At 37.7% G+C, this 23,211-nt stretch overlaps 1 protein-coding gene across 5 annotated transcripts in view; it reads right to left on the bottom strand.

Annotated features, from left to right (window-relative positions):
• Positions 1–212: 212 nt before the first annotated feature.
• LOC127663168 (LIM and calponin homology domains-containing protein 1-like) overlaps positions 213–23,211 on the bottom strand; it is a 109,472-nt gene continuing 86,473 nt past the window's right edge. For 3 of the 5 annotated variants that reach the window (XM_052154652.1, XM_052154655.1, XM_052154656.1), the window contains 15 exons: positions 22,718–23,156; positions 19,350–19,589; positions 17,069–17,156; positions 16,646–16,755; positions 16,403–16,508; positions 15,524–15,546; positions 13,134–13,226; positions 12,896–13,030; positions 12,738–12,820; positions 12,215–12,312; positions 9,919–10,006; positions 8,908–8,991; positions 5,702–5,810; positions 2,759–2,861; positions 213–2,517 (listed from right to left, as the gene is read on the bottom strand). In XM_052154652.1, the coding sequence (XP_052010612.1) occupies positions 2,492–2,517; positions 2,759–2,861; positions 5,702–5,810; positions 8,908–8,991; positions 9,919–10,006; positions 12,215–12,312; positions 12,738–12,820; positions 12,896–13,030; positions 13,134–13,226; positions 15,524–15,546; positions 16,403–16,508; positions 16,646–16,755; positions 17,069–17,156; positions 19,350–19,589; positions 22,718–23,156 (1,825 nt within the window). In that variant the 3' untranslated portion in view covers positions 213–2,491. The remainder of the gene's footprint in view (positions 2,518–2,758; positions 2,862–5,701; positions 5,811–8,907; positions 8,992–9,918; positions 10,007–12,214; positions 12,313–12,737; positions 12,821–12,895; positions 13,031–13,133; positions 13,227–15,523; positions 15,547–16,402; positions 16,509–16,645; positions 16,756–17,068; positions 17,157–19,349; positions 19,590–22,717; positions 23,157–23,211) is intronic. The other 2 variants (XM_052154653.1, XM_052154657.1) reach the window with 1 other exon arrangement.

The following is a 23,211-nucleotide window of genomic DNA, read 5'->3' as shown; positions in this document are numbered from 1 at the left end:
TCAAATCATGTAATCTGTGTTAAAGTTGTTTTATTTTTTCCATCCCTTTGCCCCAACATGAAAAAGAAAAAGTTTGATCTGCTCCTTTACTGGTATTAGAATAATTTAATTAAATCAATAATGCAATTGTTTCCCCCTCCTCCACATAAAACACACTGATTCAAAACATTTCAGACCTGAGAAACAAAGGAACATGAACTGATTGTGTTTTTCAATATTTTATTTATAAACATACTGAATAATGTAAAGCTGTTGCGTTTGAACATCAAATTAATCTATTGTGGATAGTGTAGATTTGAATAACACAATAAATATACCTTAGATATAATATATACTTTCCAAGGTAACAATTTTCCCTTCTAAACAACATAAAACATGCCTTGGCCCTGTGTCAACCTAAAGTTATGACAAATTAAACAAAATACATGACCAGATCCCGAAGCATAGAAACTCTAGCAAAATAACTCAATTATGACAGAAGATAAAATAGCCCACATGATCAAAAAACCTTCACATTCCTTTATGGTCAGGTAAATATAATGAATGGGCTCATAATGAACATTCATAAGCCAACTCTTTGACATGTGATACATTTTGCCAGTGAGTGTGTTATGATAAGGTTTTTAACATAAATTTGTGCGAAGTTGTATTCAATAATCTTTAGAATGATGGAGAAAAAAAAAATTGTTTAATTAATTAATTAGTTTATTTATTTTTATCCTAAACCAGATTTGACAAACAAAGTCTCCTTTTAGCCAATCAAAATGTTCTAAAACGTACTGCGGTGTGGGCCATACATTTCAAATACACCTTGCATAATACAATTGCTAAGAACAATTATGTACAATGTGCTGTAAAAAGGGCAAAACTCAAATCATTTACAGGCCGAGACCTCACAATTCAAAGAGCAAGGTGCAACTTGTTCCATACCATCAAACGTGGCCAAAAATATTTCATTCTTTCAAATAAGCGTAGAAACAGTCTTTGGATCTGAACACATCTCTTTAAGTTTCTCATACAGGCATTGTGTCTCTCCTAAGGCACATTGTTTCAGTGCAACAACATTCCAACCCATCTGTTTAGAGTAAAATAACATTGAATGACTTGGCGATTTATGTGAAAGAAGCAGCAGTTTCGATATGACTGAATTTTGAACCAGCAACCTGTTTTCATGCATTAGTTTTATCAGCCAAATTTGACTTCTTATATACAAAAATATGTACTTTGCTTCAATATAAAGATCACAGGTCTTATAGTGACTGTGTTCTCACAATTCATCTTCAGTTAATTGAGGCACTATGGATGCTAACATGTTAAGCTTTCAGGATTAAGACAAGAGAAGGATTCAGTCAGTTACAGCTTGATATTTTGGACATTTGGTATTAAAGGAATATTCCGGGTTCTAAGCTCAATTGTCAGAATTTGTTTCATAATGTTGATTGCAACAAGAATGAATTTAGACTTGTCCCTCCTTTTTTTTAAACAAAGGCAAAAATCACAGTTACAGTGAAGCACTTATAATGGAAGTGAACGGGGCCAATCCATAAAAGTTCAAATACCCACTGTTTTAAAAGATTAGCCACATACATAAACAATTTTGTGTGTCAACATGATTTTAAGTGTAAAGTTATTTCCAATTGTACAACTTCATTGCCATGACGACATAACACTGTAAACCCTAAAATGACAGTAAAACTTTACAGCTCAAATAACACACAAGTTATAACAGAAGAATTAATGTAAGTGTTTTTATAACATTATACACTTCACATTTCTGCTTTCAAACCCTCCAAAAAATTTACCCATTCACTTCCCAGTAACCTCATTTTTTTATTTATTTATTTTTAAGTATGGAATAGTCAAAAGTATTTATTTATTTTTTTTGTGGTAATCAAGATTATGCCACAAAATCTTTCGATTATCCATCCGTCCATCTGTCTGTCCGTCTGTCTGTCTGTCTGTCCGTCCGTCTGTCGGTCTGTCTGTCTGTCTATCGAACCCGGTATACTCCTTGAAGGAACCCTTTAATCCACTTCAAGAATAATGTAAAACACTGCTCATATGCCTTCTAAAAATCTGCTCTGAATGCCAGGAAGATTATGTAGCTTAGTTGTGTTTGGGGAGCAAATTAAGACTTTCATGATCAGGATTTAGACAGAAATTCAAAAATGTAATTTCTTTCAAATATTCTATTTGTCTGCAAACAGTATGCTTTAAAAAACTATTTTTTTTGTCTGATGAATGGACTTATTAGTCAGTAACAATGTCAGTTCAGCCAGACACTTGAAAATGTTAAACATGATTTTCACTACAGTCACATGCTTTTAGTGGCAGCCTCATGTTTCGGATACAGAAAAAACATGGAAATCCCGACTTAAAGACATTGCAGTGGTTTGCTTTTAAATGTGCTTGTGTTCACGTACGTGAAGACCGTGAGTAATGAAGGTGTGAGTATTACGGGTAGATTTCTTATGCTTCCAGATCAAAGAGTTCACAAGGTGGTTGGCTGACCAGCAGCTGAAAGAGATATTAAAGGACACTCACATATTAACAATGAACTGGATTCAAGATATCTACGAATTATTAAAATGTTTGTGGTATTGACTTCCTGCATTGTGTTGCTTATATTATTTAAGTCATTTTACAGGGTTGGTACATGTCATGATTTTTCTCCCTTCATCTGCTACATTTGAATGAATAATAATAATACAGGGAGAATGAGAGTGATTGATAGTGTGTAAGTGTATATATGACTTACAGCGGGAGCGAATATAGCACTGATTGCAGTTGAGTAGACCGTTTCTGATACGCACATCTGTTCCCGTACTGGTGTCACCCAACTGGCCCTTACAGATTCCACACTAACAAAGAGACAGAGAAAGTATTTGTTAAATAAATTGATGATATTGTGAGTGATAGTGAAATATAAAAAAAATTATTCAGAGAGAGAAAGAGAGACAAGAGAACTATTTACAAAGCCTTTATTGTATAATTGAAATTTCTGAAAATTCAATAGACAGTACCCCCCCACCTATTCCCGTCTTGGTTCTTGAAGTATTTTTCCCATTCATTTCTTCCATATGGATTCAATAAAATCCTCAGAAACGAGTTCTAAACCATGAACCAAACCAGCCAGCTCTGATGTGAATCATAACATTACAAACTTTGATTTGAAGCACAAAAAGAATCAAAAATTTGAACAAAACAAAACAAAAAAAACACAAAAATGTACAATAGGAAGAACTACAATCCTTGTACAAGCATTGCGAATGACGTAATTGTTTATTGCAAAATATTCAAATATATACAGATATAGAATTAGTCAGAGTGTAGGTAGAAAGACTTGGCTGTGTCTGCTTTAACAGAAGCATATACCATTTATTTACAACCTCTGAGCTCAAGGTAGATCTGTCTTTAAAAGTTAAAAAGTTATTGTAGAAATCTATTTGCCTATAAAGGGAAAATGAATGAGATTTTTACTTCTAGAATCAGACTGTTGTGCTCTGTATAATCAGTATAAACACTATTGTATAATCAGCACACAATAAAGCAACTGGTCTCAAGTTTTTTAACCTCCTTGAGGTCCCATTTTTGAGGCAGCAAAGGACTTGTAATTTTATTTATTTTATGTCAAAATACTTTCTCTAATCCCAGTTAAATGTACAGAGATTCAGCAGAGAGACATCAGTATATTGTATATACAGTCAGGTCCATAAATATTGGGACATCGACACAATTCTAATCTTTTTGGCTCTATACACCACCACAATGGATTTGAAATTAAATAAACAAGATGTGCTTTAACTGCAGACTTTCAGCTTTAATTTGAGGGTATTTACATCCAAATCAGGTGAACGGTGTAGGAATTACAACAGTTTGTATATGTGCCTCCCACTTTTTAAGGGACCAAAAATAATGGGACAATTGGCTGCTCAGCTGTTCCATGGCCAGGTGTGTATTATTCCCTCATTATCCCATTTACAAGGAGCAGATAAAAGGTCCAGAGTTAATTTCAAGTGTGCCATTTTCATTTGGAATCTGTTGCTGTCAACTCTCAATATGAGATCTAAAGAGCTGTCACTATCAGTGAAGCAAGCCATCATTTGGCTAGGAAAAATCAAAACAAACCCATCAGAGAGATAGCAAAATCATTAGGTGTGGCCAAATCAACTGTTTGGAACATTCTTAAAAAGAAAGAACGCACCGGTGAGCTCAGCAACACCAAAAGACCCAGAAGACCACGGAAAACAACTGTGGTGGATGACCAAAGAATTCTTTCCCTGGTGAAGAAAACACCCTTCACAACAGTTGGCCAGATCAAGAACACTCTCTAGGAGGTAGGTGTATGTGTGTCAAAGTCAACAATCAAGAGAAGACTTCACCAGAGTGAATACAGAGGGTTCACCACAAGATGTAAACCATTGGTGAGCCTCAAAAACAGGAAGGCCAGATTAGAGTTTGCCAAACTCATCTAAAAAAGCCTTCACAGTTCTGGAACAACATCCTATGGACAGATGAGACAAAGATCAACTTGTACCAGAGTGATGGGAAGAGAAGTGTATGGAGAAGGAAAGGAACTGCTCAGGATCCAAAGCATACCACCTCATCAGTGAAGCATGGTGGTGGTAGTGTCATGGCGTGGGCATGTATGGCTGCCAATGGAACTGGTTCTCTTGTATTTATTGATGATGTGACTGCTGACAAAAGCAGCAGGATGAATTCTGAAGTGTTTCGGGCAATATTATCTGCTCATATTCAGCCAAATGCTTCAGAACTCATTGGACGCCGCTTCACAGTACAGATGGACAATGACCCGAAGCATACTGCGAAAGCAACCAAAGAGTTTAAGGGAAAGAAGTGGAATGTTATGCAATGGCCAAGTCAATCACCTGACCTGAATCCGATTGAGCATGCATTTCACTTGCTGAAGACAAAACTGAAGGGAAAATGCCCCAAGAACAAGCAGGAACTGAAGACAGTTGCAGTAGAGGCCTGGCAGAGCATCACCAGGGATGAAACCCAGCGTCTGGTGAGGTCTATGCGTTCCAGACTTCAGGCTGTAATTGACTGCAAAGGATTTGCAACCAAGTATTAAAAAGTGAAAGTTTGATTTATGATTGTTAATCTGTCCCATTACTTTTGGTCCCTTAAAAAGTGGGAGGCACATACACAAACTGTTGTAATTCCTAAACCGTTCACCTGATTTGGATGTAAATACCCTCAAATTAAAGCTGAAAGTCTGCAGTTGAAGCACATCTTCGTTTCATTTCATTTACATTTACATTTATGCATTTGGCAGACGCTTTTATCCAAAGCGACTTACAGTGCACTTATTACAGGGACAATCCCCCCGGAGCAACCTGGAGTTAAGTGCCTTGCTCAAGGGCCCAACAGTGGCATCTTGGTGTTGCTGGGGCTTGAACCCCTGACCTTCTGGTCAATAACCCTGAGCCTCAACCACTGAGCCACCACTGCCACCATTTCAAATCCATTGCTTTCAACAGGCAGCACATCTATTCTAACTATGTGCTTTACTTTGTTATGCTCTAGAATGCTTTGAAACGTTCCTTTAATAACAAACGAGTACCGTACCAGAGCATCAAATGACTTTTCAGAAGTTGTGGAAGACAATAAAAATGAAAACTCAAAAAACTTGCCCTACTAACAGCTCTATTACAAATATTAAGTAATGTACACATACCTTAAAGCACTGGATGTGGAAGTACAGACTGAGAGTCTCAATAATCATAGCGGCACCTTTGCCAAGTGGGTGACCACAACTTGAACACAGCTTCTTTCCACTCACAGACCTACACACAAACAAACAAAAATAAAGGTATAAAGTTACACTAGAGTTGGGGTACTCGAGTTTGGACTCGGACTCGAGTCCGAGTCACGATTCCAATTTTAATGGACTTGGACTTGTTACGAACTCGGATGCATTTTTACTCAGACTTGACTTGAGACTCAGAGTCCATGACATCTGTGATGCAATGAAAAATAAAAATAACAAAACAGAAATTAATGAACACATGTCTGTCTGCATGCAGCTGTATTAGCCACTGAAGTGGTAGACATTGTTTCACTGTGCTTAAGCAAACACATGCACACACACATATACATGTGCACAGACACACTCATTAGTCAACCAATACGCTTGAATGTTACTACAGAGACTACTGTATGACATTGACTACCGAGGTGGCTGGCATGAAGAAAACATAAAGACGGGTATGTTTCCAATGTAATAGAAACTAAACAAGGCAGTTTCACACGACACGGGACCTGACAACTAGTAAAATTGCGTCTGGCGTTTGTGCAGCCAAGACTGTGCTCGCATTGCGCTCGCATCGTGGTTAAAAACTTAAAATCAAGAACTTGATTAAGTCAAGTCACCCACATCATGTCTCTCACAGTTTACTAAAAACAGCATATCTAAATAAAAATGGTATTAATATTGGATATTAAGTCTTTTTAGGCATAATGCATCTACACATGTAGGCTTCTGTAGTCTCTTGTGGTCCACACAGTTTTGTCAGATTGAACTGGTCCATAATAGCTTGATGAATTAACTGTGTAACTTTTTAAATAATCAGGAGAAAAAGCATTATTGCTAAAGCAGACAACAACTCTAAACAGATAACCAGCACCTATTTATTATTGACTATTTTCAAAGCATTGATGAAAAATACATTCTTTTACAGCATTTGTCCACCATTCACAACATTCGACCATGTACAATAAAACATTAGGATATTTTGTGCAGTGAAATGTTTTGTTTATAATTTAATTATAGACTATAAAATAAATGTATTATTCTATGACAGAGTTTGTTTATGAAGCTAAACTTCATGTTACGAGATTAATTTAGTTGGTTATGATGTTTTTATTTGAAATTTATTTTAATTTGTATTGTATGGTAACTTAGGCACAACGTTTTTTAGCCTACATCTCTGAAACTTTTGAAGGACAATTCTGTTAAATTTATGACTCAAAATTAATATTCTCCATGTTTATGTGGTTTAAGAAGTGCTCAAATAAATTTTATTTGGTTGACTTTTAAAGATTTCAGACTGATTGCAGACCAACGTGGCTGCTGCTCAAGCAAATATCAATTATTATAAATGTTTTATCTTCTGCAGCATCTGCTGCGAGACACACAGGTATGCATCAGGGATTTAGGTTTCCAATAAATTTACTAGAAAATCATGTCCGTGACGACATGGCCCTAATATGATCAGTGGGCTTTTCCAGTGATTTTGGATGTAGCATTTGCAGTCAAATTGTGAGACTTCTCAGTGAGTGCTAATTACTACTGTGTTGACTCATTTGTATGTACTGTATTTTCCCAAATCATTCGGCAGATGGAGAAAAATATTCAGACAGAAATCTCAGTATAGACTATTATTTATTTAGATGGGGGTCATTTTATTTAAAACTAAATTAAATTGAATAGATAAATTGAAAATGAAGTTGAAATAAAAACTAAATTAAAATTTGAAACATACTGACTAACGCAGCAAATCTGAGCCCACTTGTGAAAATGTTCTATTTTGCATTTTTTGAATTTAATACGTATTCATTTTTTCATTACAATTCTCATTACAACTAATTTCATCCAGAGACTATTTAGCAGAGATGGGCCACATCTATTTAAATGAATGGGAGAACTTGGAACGCCCAACCAAGAAGGTCTAATGGCCAACAGATGTAGAAATGAAGTCCCGCCTTAAAGGTAAAAGAGCCAATCACCTTTTAGATAGAGACATCGCCTGTCAAACAACTGAACGTGCATGTGCATTAGATATTCATGCATTTTTAGTGTAATATGAGGCAAAGCAGCACAAATTATGATTCCATTATTTTCAAATTTGATTGCTGATTTGAAATACGTTCTTTGAACGTAATCTTGACGTGTTCCCCCATTCAAGTAGACAGGAGCTGCACTGGCATGACTGGAAATAGCCTCCCGGGAGATAGTGGACTGACTTTCTAGAAAGACTTTGTTTCATCTTAACTAATTGAGTGGAAAGTTGAACTGATAAAATGACATTTTCTGAATTTCTTCGTTTTTGGTTTGCCCCGTTTGCTATGTTGAATGTCACAAATGTGCTCACTGGATTGGGGATCTAGAAATAGTGAACAAAAAGTCACTCAATAATATCTAAAAAAACAGAAACAGAAAACACATGCATTGTCCATCAACACGTCTGTTGGAAGTGAAGTGAAAATGTTCAGAATAAAGACAAAAGAATAATCATGGGCATATCTTACAGATGTGTGAATGGCTTTTGCTGCAGATGGCACATGAGTGAATGGACACTTGAGAGTATTTGAGAAGATTTGAATCTTTTAACAGACTAATTAAACAAAAATAAATTGAAAGACATGGTCTTGGACAATGTCTCTACAGCTGTACAGGGCCGTAGCAAGATATTCTTGGCCCCCTGACTGTATATTGCTCTAGGCCCCTTTTCTATAAAACAAATAGACAGTTTATTGTGGGCCCCTAGAATAATTTCCAGCTTTCACCCCACTAGCTATGACCCTGCAGATATAGGTAAGTCACAGCAGGTCGCTAAAAACTCTAAATGTCGATGTGTTTGACTCACTAAACAACATAAACAAAACTTACTGTCGGCATCAATGTAGGTGGATCTCTGTCACACCTAACAATGACATGGACCAATAGCATTAAGACGGTGTTTTGTTGTCGAATAGAAATGTTCCTAAAAGTTCGCCCCAGCACGCTGTTACAAACCACCAAAACAAACGCAAACACACCTTCTTTTTGGCCAGATTTTTTGTAAATGATGTCACTACTATTTCGTAGGAAGTATATCGAGGCCTTAAGTCTTTGGTTCTGAGAAGTCTGCAGTGACCTGTAGAGAGAGAAACTAAGTGTACCTGTTTGGTGATGGAGGTGGTTGAGTGTCTGTGAATGAAGTTGATGTGGTTGAATTTGGTCCAATGTTCTCTAAAGAGTCAGACCTGAGGATGGAAAGCCACATGAAGGGTTCATCTCATGCATACACAAACGCTCACAACAGACAAGCTTCAGTCATGAGGATGAATGAGGATCCAGTCAAGCTTACAGAATTTATGAACATAACAAACAAAAAACAAATAAATACAAACACAGGTAACACTTTACAATAATTCGTTAACATTAATTAATGGATTAGTCATCATGGACTAACAATTAACAATATATTTGTTACACAATTTATTAACCTTTGTTAATGTGGTAGTGGTATTAGGGAGGCCAGCAGGGGGTGCTCACCCTACGGTCTGTGTGGGTCCAAATGCCCCAGTATAGTGACGGAGACACAATACTGAAAAAAGGCACTGTCCTTTGGATGAGATGTTAAACCGAGGTCCTGACTCTCTGTGGTCATTAAAAATCCCAGGACACTTCTCGTAAAGATTAGGGGTGTAACATTGGCCCCTATCTATCATGGCCTTGTATTCATCTCCATCCCTGAATTGGCTACATCACTCTACTCTCACCTCCCCACCAATAGCTGGTGTGTGTGGTGATCATTCTGGCGCACTATGGCTGCCGTCGCATCATCCATATGCTATGTAAAGCGCTTCGAGTGACTAGAAAAGCGCTATATAAATGTAAGGAATTATTATTATTATTATTATTATTAATGTTAGTTAATAAAAGTACAATGGCTCATTGTTCATGTTAGTTCATGGTGCATTAACTAATGTTAACAAATACAACTTTTGATTTTAAAAATGTATTAGTATGTTGAAATTAACATTAACTAAGATGAAAAAATGCTTAATAAGTACTGTTCATTGTTAGTTCATGTTAACTAATGTTGTTAACTAATGTTAACAAATGGAGCCTTATTGTAAAATGTTACACACACACACACACACACACACACACACACACACACACACCTCCTGCGTCCACCAGGTTTTGTTTGTGAAATATTCTTTTTCAAGGTTTCATTCTGTTGTTGCTGCTGTCGATTGCCCTGTGGCACATCTGTAAATGAAAAAAATTAAATAAAAAATAAATAAGCAAACAAACAAATCATTAACATACCTCTCAAATATAATTTACAATAGAAGTACTTCAAAAGGTCATTCAAAATATTTCTAGAATGCATATCAAGAGAAATGTTGTGTATATTTATATTTTATTCAATCCCCAAAAGTGTCTCTAATAAATAGTTCCAATTAAACACGGGCTAACGCAGGGGATTTCAAGCTTTCTGATGCCAAGTACCCTTAATATCATGATTCCAATGTGATGGAGCCCTTTCTAAAATATAAAGAATGATATCTATTTTCATATATAAAGATGCTTTACTACATGACATTATAAAGACAACATGTTTGCGAAATGAAATGTATTATCTATTCTTGCATTTTTATTTTAAATTCAATTTGCTATTATATTATTACCTTTGTACTAAAGCCAAAACACAATAAAATATATGTCTTATTGGAAAACATTTACTTTAAGTTGACAGCATATCTTCTGTCTTCTCACTATTATAGTCATGTAGAAATCTAATGAGAAACATTTTCAATTCAATTCAGGCTGTATTCATATGCAATTCTATATGTAACTTTTTACAATAAATATTGCTCCAAAAAAGTTTAATAGAGAATATTACTTTAAAAACAAGCTAAGCTAAGCATGCTAAAGTTTACAAAGGAGAGGGAAAACTCCTTAGCAAGATTAACAAGAGTATAAACTATTATGAAAAGAATGTACTGCAAAGATGAGATGAACACTTAAAATATAAAATAATATTTTTTTCTTACTGTGAAAAACTAGATCTATCAATATAATGATATAATCACAATCAATCATCCTTTCATTTCTATCCAGTCTTCAAGGAAATTCTGTGACTTCTGGATAGTGAGGCCGTGTGAGGAAGAACGGTAAGGATTGACACCTGTGGGAAATTATCTCTAACAGCTGTTCTGTGTTACAGTGAGAGCTAGAAAGGAATAAAAAGGAAGTTCAGACAGCCGGTGGAGAGGGAGACAGACACAAAAGGTGACTGTGTGTGTGTGTGTGTGTGTGTGTGTGTGTGTGTGTGTGTGTGTGTGTGTGTGTGTGTGTGTGTGTGTGTGTAATTTTATGCTGAAACTTAGAACTTAGTGTGTGTAAAATAAAAGACTATGTGGATTGTTTATCTGGCTCCTGCTTCCTCCTTCAAGAAGAGAGCTAAAAGTACCTGTCACACCATAAAAAATTATTTCGACTAACCCCTCTTTTTCTTTAAATAAAGAACAATTCAAGGTTATAGTGAGGCACTTACAATCGAAGTGAATGGGGCCAATTTTATGGAGGTGTTAATGGCAAAACATTTAAAGTTTGTAATTTTATAAAATTGCTTGCATTAATTATTCTGTTAAAACACATGTATTATTTGAGCTGGAAAGTTGTTTAAATTGTCGTTTCTACAGATGTGTTAGGGTTTGTTGACATTACATCGTTATGGCTATGGGGGGGGATAAAATATACTCTAAGACTGTTTTTGTTCACAACATATGTTTATTTACAATATCAACCCACATAAGAGAACAATGGCAATCTAATGTTGAACTATCTTTTTTAATCATGTCAAAATCATGTTTACTTGCACAATGTTTATGTCTTGTGGCTATACTTTTGAAAAAGTGAGTTGGCCCCCATTCACTTTATTGTAAGTGCCTCACTGTAACACAGATTTGTGCTTTTTTTTTTAGGGACTAGTCAAAATACATTTTTGTGGTAATCAATATTATGATGACACAAATGCTGTCAAATAACCTTAACTTGTACTGAACCCAGAAAATTCCTTTACAGCAGAAAATAAAAATGTTACACATTTTTTTCTCTGAAATTTTTCTGTGGCCCTGTTGGGGTTCCCGGATCTCAATTTAAAACTCCTGTACGCATGGACCCAATATGTTTTGCTTTTAGAGTATTGTGCCATTGCCATATGTAACCGGTCCTGCTCAACCCGCTCCGAGTGGGATTCGGATGGAAGGTGGGCATGCTAACAAGGAGGCTAAAGGCTACAGCCTCTAGCGTCAGTCGCTAGTGCACCTCTTGAGGCTAGGGGAGTGAGGTTTACACATACCGCACAGCTATCACGTACCAGCTGGCTCCCGTTACACATAGCAACTTATTAACATCAAAATCAATAGAAATCAATTGCGAGTCAACTCTCCCGTCTGCCTCAGGACTCACCAGACTCACCCTGACTATGCTGTAGTTGTTGTTGAGGCTGTTTTTCTTGACTCTCGTCGGGTCCTCTCTGTCCATAGGACTGACCCACTGACCCACAACTTTGAAGCAGAGAACCATATAAAAATAAATAGTATTTTGTTAAACAAAATAATTTTTTTTAAATAAAGCCATTCATGCATCAGAAAACAATAGAGTATGTTTAACAATAATGATAAAAAAGGAATAATTCACCCAAAATGTTTGTTCTGTTTACTCAAAATTATTTACTCACCCTCATATTATTTATTTATCCTGTGAAACACAAAAGGAGATGATAGGCAGAATGATAGTCTCAGTCACCATTCACTATCATTACATCGTTTTTCCTTACAATGAGTGAAAATACAAATGAGGCTAACATTCTGCCTTATGTGTTCATGGGAAGAAAGCAAGTCAGATATTTGTTTGGAATAACATGAGAGTGAGGAAATGATAACACAATTGTAATTTCTTGGTGAACTCCTCCTTTTAAGTTGTCCCAGACCTTGCTGTCATCTGCAAACACTCCGTCTTGTTCTGGGCTGCTTCTCCGATGCCGTTTTCCCTTTGTCTGAAGTTCTCAGACATCTGATGGAGCGAGAAATACTGTCAGTATCATTTACACAAGTATCAAGCAACAGTTGTTGTTCCTTGAACTCTTACCATCTGTTTCTCTGCGGGTTCCCACTGGGATTGTGGTGAAATGCTGTGGGCATTGGGAAGGGCTGAAGGTGCGCTCGGTGAATGAGGGATCAGAGGGGTCAGAGTGGTCACAGTCCCTTCCAAAATCTTTCCCTCCTGTAGTGATAGTGAAACGCAGTCACCGGCAAAGCTTCTATTAACCAACCCCCAATCCCCCAGCCAATCTCCAGCATTAAACATTCAAGAAAGATAACTGCACCTCCTTGTGGTACCTCCTCTCCTCCTCTTCCACCTCCTTCTGAACCTGTTCCCATTCATGCTTTAAATTCTCCTGTTCATGCTGATATTTATCCTATTATCACACACAAATGCATTTCATTCATTTAAAGTCCAAAGGAAATAAAGAGCCATAAGGGATGATGTCAGACCTACAAAGCCCATTAGAGTCTGTAACAGAGCAATCTATTACATTTTGGTAAATTATTAAAAAGATAAATGCCTTTTTCTTCAAAATATTAAGCTCTCATGAATCATTCACAATAAGACCAGAAATGTGTACGATATTCTTTCTTCTGTTGAACCCAAACGAAGCTCTTTAGAAGAACATCTCAGCTCTGTAGGTCCATACAATGCGAGTGAATGCTGATTAGACCTTAAAGCTCCAAAATCAAATAAACCAAACATATAAGTAAATCATAAGACTCCTGTGATTAAATCTATGTCTTCAGAAGCAATGTAATAGGTGTGGGTGAGAAAAAGAACAATATTTAAGTCCTTTGTTATTCAAAATCTCCACTTTCACTTTTACATCTGAAAGTCACATGTGGTGCCTAATTAGTTTTACTTTCACATCTGAAAGTGAATGTTCACCCACACTTATCATATCGCTTCTGGATAACTTATGGATAAATATGGATTACTTTTATGTTTCCTTCATGTGATTTTTGGAGCTACAAAAGGTCTGATCACCATTCACCTGCATTGCAAGGAAATACAGAGCTGAGATTTTTTTCTAAAAATCTTCCTTTGTGTTCTACAGAAGAAAGAAAGTCATACACATCTGGGATGGCATGAGGGTAAGTAAATGATGGTGTGAACTGTCCCTTTAAGAAAGCAGAAATATTGTTAATTTAAAGCTACACTACACAATGTAACTTTTGGCCCTCTAGTGGTTTAAGCATAGAATGGCAAGTTACTTGCAAGGAACACTGTTTTTCATAATTACGTCAGTCAGGCTTTGGCTCTGCTCTCCTGAACGAAATAATCTGATGTTTTGAGGAGAACCGGTGTAACCATGGATACGGATGATAAAATTTTAATTTCAATATATCACTGTCCTGGTCACAAAAGCAAAGTTTGTGGGGAATAATAGCCATTTTATATACTTTTGAGGCATAAGCAATTAGGAAATAACACTTACTACCGGGAATAAAATTTGTGCTACATAGTGCTATCAGTCCAAAAAAAAAAGAGGCCATCTCTGGGTCAGTTTTCAATCCTTTAAGATCTCTGAGTTGTTGCCACCTCTGAAAAGCCAAGCCAATATTGTTTGGTGCTTTATTATTATAGGTTGTCTTTTTCCCTTTTTGCTTGCAGACTATTCTTGGTTCAAGGTGTCTTTATTTTAAAAATGGGCGATACCCCAGAGGGTGATGAATGATCCATGGTTAATGTTGCTCATTTGTTGTGGCTACAAGCTGTCAGCTTCAAACTACTACCACCTATCACCGCACATATACACGCGCTGTAGTCCGGACCTTCTTTTCTTTATTTACGGACATAATGTAAGCATGCACGGATGACTGATGGAATGATGTAATTTTCCCACCAAATCCATCCCGACAGCTCTAAAAAATAAATAACTATTATAGGCTTACCATAGCAAATCAAGGTGTGGCAAAAATGGTGTGGAAGAGTGTTGGTGTACTTGTTCATTTCTAACAAAAAAATCTTACATAGTTAGCTTTAAGCAGCTTTCAAAAAACTTTAAATTTTAATGCTTGTATTATAGACACACCTACATATAAACACTTATTCCAACATGATTCATTTGCATGGTAGCTCACCTGACAGGGGGTTGGACTTCGAGTCGAAAGGACCGCTTCAGAAAATGTGATTTTTACGTTTAGGCACTGATAACGTAAGGTTTTCTTTTTTTAACATCTCATATATATTTAAAAACACTAATGGTTAGGTTTAGGCATTGATTTGGTATGTCTTTTTTAAACATCTCAGTTCTATTTTAAAACACATTATTGGTTTGGTGCAGGCAAAAGTTTTAGGTTGGGGGGGGGGGTATATTTAAAAATCTTTTATCTAAAATTCTGTTTAAAACTGCGTCTGACTACGACAACATCCTACTTGCAGCTGGACATCCAGCTGGACAATTCACTGTAAACCTGTTACACAGAACCAGGCTGGAAGATTTAACAGGGATGTTTATTTCCAGAACCTTTTTCTCTCTCTATTGTTTAGGTATAAGCACAAAATAAATGTATATTCATTTTAATAGAGCCAGTTCCAAAGATCCCTCCTTAAAAAAATAATACATTCTTAATTTATCTCCAGAAGAAAAACAGCCAGAAACCAAAGTCAACCCAGATTAGAAAAGAGGACAGATAGATGAATAGATGTATTTTCTCTACTTACATTTCCATCTTTCTCAGCCATATCTGGAAAAAGGAAACAAGGCACTTACTGCACATTCATTAAAATTAAAATTGCTTAGCAAATGACTGTAAAACCAAAAGGAAATAATCAATTAGGACATTAAATAAAAAAAAAAAAGTCAAATATAAAAGACTTTGCTAGATTTATCCTGTTAAATATGTCAGAAAAGAGTCTGAAAATGGTCCATTGTATCACACAAAGTACAAGTACACTGGACATGTAAGTATCACAAAACATGTTTTTGTGAATCCCATTTTTTTTTTGTATATGCTTTTCACAACACATCGTTTCAAAGCAGCTTTACAGGAAATCATGAATTAAAAAAAATATATAATAATGGAACCATAATATCTATAAAGCCTTCGAGTGATCATTGTGTAGTTTGATTAGATATGATTGTAAATTGTGTATAGAACCCCAGTGAGCAAGCTGAAGGTGACTGTTTAACAAGAAAGGTCAATATTGCAAGTTTATTTGCTCATTTACATTACAGAATTTTGTTACTGAACTTTGCACACAACATTATGAATATTACAATGTCCATTTGCCACAATGATAAAATATGTGGTGTTAGACCAAAATAATGGCCATGAACTTGAACTGGCTTGCAGACAATAGCAGACTCCATGAGACGGGACAATACAGTAAAAAGCTCTGGGGTGAAGAAATCTCTACACAATGTAGGGTTACTGGACAACAATGTAAACTGGGCACTGGCAGACAGCTCTAAACAATGGCCCAAAAATGGGTAGATAAGAGAGTTTTACTCTTGGCTGCAGTTATCTAGTGGGAGAACAGAATTTTGGGGGAAATGCCCCTAGGTTATTGTTGGAAATTATAACATATAGTGGGACTCACCTGATGTAGGAGTGTCACCCACTGGTGTGGTTCTAAATGATGATATGATGGATGCTGCTGACTGATTTGATGATCTCTCCAAGGACACAATTGCTTGTGTATTGACCTACAAACAAAACCAAATCAAATCAGATCATTTCATAGTTAAATATGAGCTGCTATGAACAATAAGAAATCATCAAATTTGTTTGCTTATGTTTTTAATTAAGCACAAATAAAAATCCAGTTCACAAACAGACTAACCTGTGTATCAGAGGAGCCAGACTGAATCACATCCTGTACAGCCTCACTCTGGTTCCCTTCAGTTGGTTCTGTGATCATACATGCTTGATCTGCAGAGAACTGCCCTTGACCTGTAAAGAAACATTTAGCCATTGCCAAACAGAATTTACATTAAATGAGACTTGATGATATACAAATCTACAGCACACAATAATTAGAAAAACGTATAATTTGTATAATAAACTGATGACCAAGTATTTAATTAGCTAAAATTATGTTTAAATGCCTTGGAACATCATTGGCTTGTCCCATTAGACAAAAAAATGTATTCCATGTCACAACTTGAATTTACTATACTAAACTGTGAAAAAGCAGTTTGCAATTGCATGATGCATTTCTGTATTTGTCTGTAGATGTCCATTTACCAAATAAAAGCTGACCGACCTGCTACAGTCTCATCTGTTTTGAGCTCCAACAATTTGGGGGACATAGGGGTGTCCCCAACCAGTGGGATTGTCCCTCTTTTGTCCATCTGCAAACAACAACACACAGTAAGCCTTCCTGAATGTATTCCACTGCTAAACAGAGTCGGTAAACTCTTCATACATTTGCTTTAGTCTGATAACATTATATGGATAAAAAGGTCTAGAATTCGTTTTTTTATGTCAAGAACCCCAAAATATGATGATCCCCTTTCTAAAATATGAAGACAGTGATATGTTTTAATGTATAAAGACTACTGTGAGAGACAAATAGTAGGCATGATGTTTTAAAGGCCTAATATCTGGAAAACATTGCAATGTACGATTTACAATGTAATCACGGAGACGGTGCGCAACAGCAAAATGAGTCTGTATGGTCATAGGGTAACGTTCTATATCGTCGATATAGATACTAAAATATAAATATAAAGTCATGAGTGGGATTCTTGCAGTCTCCATCAAGACAGTGTAATGGTATTACATCTGTATTAGGTATTATTCTATAGAAAGACCTGTATATTTAACTTTTAAATACTGTATATACAGTACATTCATAAAGTATTCAGAACCCTTCATTTTTTTCACATTTTGTTATGTTGCAGCCTAAACAAATCGACATAAATCTGCACTCCATACCTCGTAATGACAAAGCAAAAACCAGATTTTTGATAACTGCAAATTTATAAAAATAAAAAACTGAAATATCACATTGACAGAAGTATCCAGACCCTTCACTCAGTACTTAGTTGAAGCACCTTTGGCAGCGATTACAGCCGGGTATAATGCGACAAGCTTTGCACACCTAAATTTGGGGATTTTCTGCCATTCTTCTCTGCAGATCCTCTCAAGCTCTGAGCCATTTCCTCTCAGCTTTTTTCAGGTCAAGTCCGGGATCCTGCTGGGTCACTCAAGGACATTCACAGAGTTGTCCCTAAGTCACTCTTGCATTGTCTTGGCTGTGTGCTTGGGGTCATTGTCCTGTTGGAAGGTGAACCCTAGACCTAGTCTGAGGTTCTGAGCACTGTGGACCAGGTTTTCATTAAGGATATCTCTGTATTTTGATGTGTTCAGATTTCCTTCAACCCTGACCAGCCCCCAGTCCCTGCCATTGAAAAACATCCCCACAGCATGATGCTGCCACCACCATGCTTCACCTTTGGTATGGTATTGCACAGGTAACGAGCGATACATGGCTTCCTCCAGACATGACGCTTGGAATTGAGGCCAAACAGTTCAATCTTCATTTCATCAGACCAGATAATCTTATTTTTCACAGTCTGATAGTCTTTTAGGTGCTTTTTTGCTAATTCCAAGCGGGCTTTCATGTGTACTACACTGAGGAGAGGCTTCTGTCTGGCCACTCTGCCATAAAGCCCAGATCGGTGGAGTGTTGATGGTTGTCCTTCTGCAAGTTTGTCCCATCTCCACACATGATCTCTGGAGCTCAACTAGAGTGACCATCGGGTTCTTGGTCACCACTCTTACCAAGACCCTTCTCCCCTGATTACTCTAGGAAGAGTCCTGGTTGTTCCAAACTTCTTCCATTTAAGAATTATGAAGGCCACTGTGCTTTTGGGAACCTTCAATGCAGCCTAAAATTTTTGTAGCCTCCCCAGATCTGTGCCTCAACGCAATCCTGTCTCTGAGGTCTGCAGGAAGTTCCTTTGACCTCAAGGCTTGGTTTTTGGTCTGATATGCATTTTTAGCTGTGAGAACTTATATAGAGAGGTGTGTTCCTTTCCAAATCATGTCCAATCAATGGAATTTGCACAGGTGGACTCCAATCAATGTGTAGAAACATCTCAAAGAAGCTCCAGAGAAATTGGATGCACCTGAGCTAAATTTCAAGGGTCATAACAAAGGGTCTGAATACTTATGTCAATGTGATATTTCAGCTTTTTCTTTTTATAAATTTATAAATGCAAAGTTATCAAAAATCTTGTTTTTGCATTGTCATTATGGGGTATGGAGTGTAGATTGATGTGGAAAAAAATTATTTAAAGCATTTTAGCATAAGGCTGCAACATAACAAAATGTAAAAAAAAGGGGTCTGAATACTTTCTGAACGCACTGTATTACTTAACATTAAACTATATTTATATTAAATATCAACTTGATACCAAAACTCTGGTACTTTTGACATGACTTTAAGATGATAAAAACATTCAGGGCTTAAGCACCTGTAGCCCACCCCTAGCGCCGCTCATGGATGATTTCTCGAACCATTCCGGATCCCTTCTTACCTCTGTCATCTCTCTATCTTCCTCCCAGCAATCTGGCTTGGGTGTGTGTGTGGACGAGAGTGTGTCCATGGGCTGAACTCCTGACACATCCGTCTGTATGATCTCTGTGTGCTGGAAGGGAGAAGGAAAGCACTGCAGAGAATGTTCCTCCTCCTCTATGACTCTCTGTGGTTGTCCCTTCTCCTCAATGCCACGGATGTCATCCTCCCTCTCTCCATTCACTTGTGTCATTTCATCCACCTGAGAGACAGAAAGGCTTTGTCACACTGCACATAAATTGTTGATTTGTTTTTCAAATCTGATCTTTAGGACTGATGTCCCACGCATGTCATTAGCGATAAAATCAGATCTGTTTGTTCGGGCCGAGTAGTGAACATCTGTGTGGCAGCGGGGGCGTGGTCAAGCGTCCGTCCGGACAGAGCGAAAGTGGTAAGTGTGCACACACCTGAGTCTGATAATGTCTAACACTTGTTTCTAGTTGAAGTAAGCATTGGGGAGAGCGATAAAGAGCATCCACACCTGATACCGGTGAGGGACATTTACCAGGCTGACAGACTGAAAAGTGCTGTGCCTAAATGTTACGCTGAAGAGCCAATTTGTGTTTATTGAATTAAAGTCTTAGTAGGAGGTTCAACCCCATGTTTCCCGTGTCCTCCTGTTCCCTGTCTACAAACTTCCTTTCAATCTGGTATATTTACATTGGTTGGTATAGTAATTGAATATACTATAGGAAAAAAAACAACAACTAAGAGGTCTGAAAAAAGAAGGCATGAATGTGAATGCATGGCATAAAATAAAGCAAATCCTATAAAATCCAATCTAGATTAACGGATATGTTCAAGGAGCTCAAGTAAATCACTGTGATTTGGGTGTTTAAAATGGGCTGGTCTGATGATTCTTTATGTTGCCATAAGAACCACTTAACCTAGAGACAGCCCATTCAGACACTCATACAACAAGTTCAGAACACAAACCCCAATTCAGCACACTCCCAATTTAACTCCCACATTAATCATTCCAGCCAGCAGAGGGCAACATATAACTATTGTTGGTGCTTTCGGAGCCGCATTTTTCTTGCTCAGGAGGATGAGAAATATTTGAGTTCATATTGAAATCACTGATTTCTGGTTGCCGACTTTGGTATCAAATCAAATCAAATCAAATCACTTTATTGTCACACTACCATGTACACAAGTGCAACAGTAGGTGAAATTCTTGTGTGCAGTTCCGAGCAACATAGCAGTCATGACAGTGACGAGACATATACCAATTACAATAAACAACATACTTACACAAAACAATTTACATATCAAATGTACACATACTTACACAACACAATAATTATATACAATGCACAGTAAACAATACACACAATATAGAATACACAATATACAATAAGTGGGAGTATATGAAATATATATAAGTAGTTGAATTGAGGAGAATATTTTGACAGTCCAGTGTGAGATTATAGGTTAATAAAGTGCAGTGCTAATTATTGATCCTGATAGATCAAGTGTTCAACAGTCTGACTGCTTGGGGGAAGAAGCTGTCATGTAGTCGGCTGGTGCGGGTCCTGATGCTGCGATACCGCCTGCCTGATGGTAGCAGTGAGAACAGACCATGACTCGGGTGGCTGGAGTCTCTGATGATCCTCAGAGCTTTTTTCACACACCGCCTTGTGTATATGTCCTGGAGGGAGGGAAACTCACCTCCGATGATGTTTCTGGCAGTTCGCACCACCCTTTGCAGGGCTTTGCAGTTGTGGGCGGTGCTATTGCCGTACCAGGCGGTGATGCAGCCAGTCAGGATGCTCTCTACAGTACTCGTGTAGAACCGTGTGAGGATGTGGTGGTTCATTCCAAACTTCATCAGCCGTCTCAGGAAGAAGAGGCGCTGGTGAGCCTTCTTCACAACGGCCTCAGTGTGGACGGACCATGTGAGTTCCTCAGTAATGTGGACACCGAGGAACTTGAAACTGCTGACTCTCTCCACCGGTGCTCCATTAATGGTGATGGGGCTGTGTACTCTGTCTTTTCTCCTGAAGTCCACTACAAGCTCCTTGGTTTTACTGACGTATCTTGGCAAATTTGAGCACAGTTTTAAACAGTGTTCTGAAACTTTAAAGATGACACATAGCTGTGGGTAAGAAACAGACCTTTTTTATTATTATAAATGGTCACTTTCAAACAGCCCTACTTAGTGCTTTTCTCTCCTTAATGTTCTTAAAGTTCTTTTATTTTTGGCAATTCACATTTTTCGTACATATCACCACCATATTACTAGGCAGGGAGGAGATTTATGGTAAAAAAGGACTTAAAGATTGATCTGTTTCTCATCCACTCCATCATGTCGCTTCTGAAGATATGGATTTAACCACTGAAATCGTTTAGATTACTTCTATGCTGCCTTTATGTGCTTTCTGGAGCTTCAGCGTTTTGGACCCTGTTGACTTGCAGTGTATGGACCTACAGAGCTTAGATATTCTTCTAAAAATCTTAATTTGTGTTCAGCAGAACACAATTTTGGGGTGAACTATTCCTTTAAGTAAAAGTACATTTTCTCTACAAAAGCATTGCTGTCGATGTGAAAAGTTGATATATTAAAAAGATAACATTCGTAATTTTGTCCAAAAGCAAACGCCAATCATCCGCATAAGTGAAAGAATCCAGAAGTTCAAGAATCATTAACGGAACCATCATGACTATCATTCGGTTCAGGCTCTTTTTTTACATTCTCGAATCCCAACTTACGACAGCATTTTAGTGCCATGTTAAAATAAAAACAAAAGTAAGAATTCGAGTATAATGCTGTAACATTACGAATTATTGGTAATGTTTCCAGAATAATCTCATAAAAAGCCTTTTACAAAGGGCCTGGGTATCTCAGCATGTATTGATGCCGACTACCACACCTGGAGTCGCAAGTTCGAATCCAGGGTGTGCTGAGTGACTCCAGCCAGGTCTCCTAAGGTCTCTTAAGCATCCAAATTGGCCCGGTTGCTAGGGAGGGTAGAGACACATGGGGTAACCTCCTCGTGGTCACAATTAGTGGTTCTCACTCTCAAAGGGGCACGAGGTAAGTTGTGTGTGTGTCGTGGAGAGTAGCATGAGCCTCCACATGCTGTGAGTCTCCGGTGTCATGCACAACAAGCAATGTGATAAGATGCACGGATTGACGGTCTCAGAAGCTGAGGCAAATGAGACTTGTCCTCCACCATGCGGATTGAGGTGAGTAACCACAGCACTATGAAAGATCTACTAAGTAGTGGGAATTGGGCATTCCAAATTGGGGAGAAACGGGGATGAAACATTCACTTTTGAGATTATAATAATATTTAAGACAGTTGTGAACATGATATTTGTTTGTACCTTTGCTGTCCTTTTTCCATTGTTGCCACTTCTGCTCTGTCTATTCTGTTTTGGATCCAGTGAGGATGCTGTCACGTGTGAGCGAACTGGACCTGAAATGCCCTCTGTATCGCTCATGATTCCCTGCTCTAAATTGTATCCCGTCACCCGAGCCTCAACCATGGATGTGAACTTGGGAACGGGGAGTGACTGCTGCCGCAGGTACTGCAGCGGGTTCGATGTAGAGCTGAAAGCGGAGATGTCTATAGAGGTGGGGAGGGAGTCGAGACAGGTGGGGTTGGACGACACACTCCTCTCAAGTAGCTTGGGGAGTTTGAGGCGCTCTAGAACGGCCTCGCTGATGGTGAAGCGCTGGGCATAGCGTTGTAGCACAGCTGCAGCTTCCTCTGGCGTTCGGGCGTTCAGATACGCTTCATGCAGCTCTCGCTCGCGACGCTCCCTAGTGGAGAGAGAGAAATAAAAGCGAAAATGAGACTTGTTATGCTTGAAGTGAA

Source organism: Xyrauchen texanus, chromosome 23 (genome assembly GCF_025860055.1).
Source record: "Xyrauchen texanus isolate HMW12.3.18 chromosome 23, RBS_HiC_50CHRs, whole genome shotgun sequence".
NCBI classification, from domain to species: domain Eukaryota; kingdom Metazoa; phylum Chordata; class Actinopteri; order Cypriniformes; family Catostomidae; genus Xyrauchen; species Xyrauchen texanus.
Note: the sequence above shows the minus strand (reverse complement) of the source record. Positions and strands in the feature narration are given on the sequence as shown.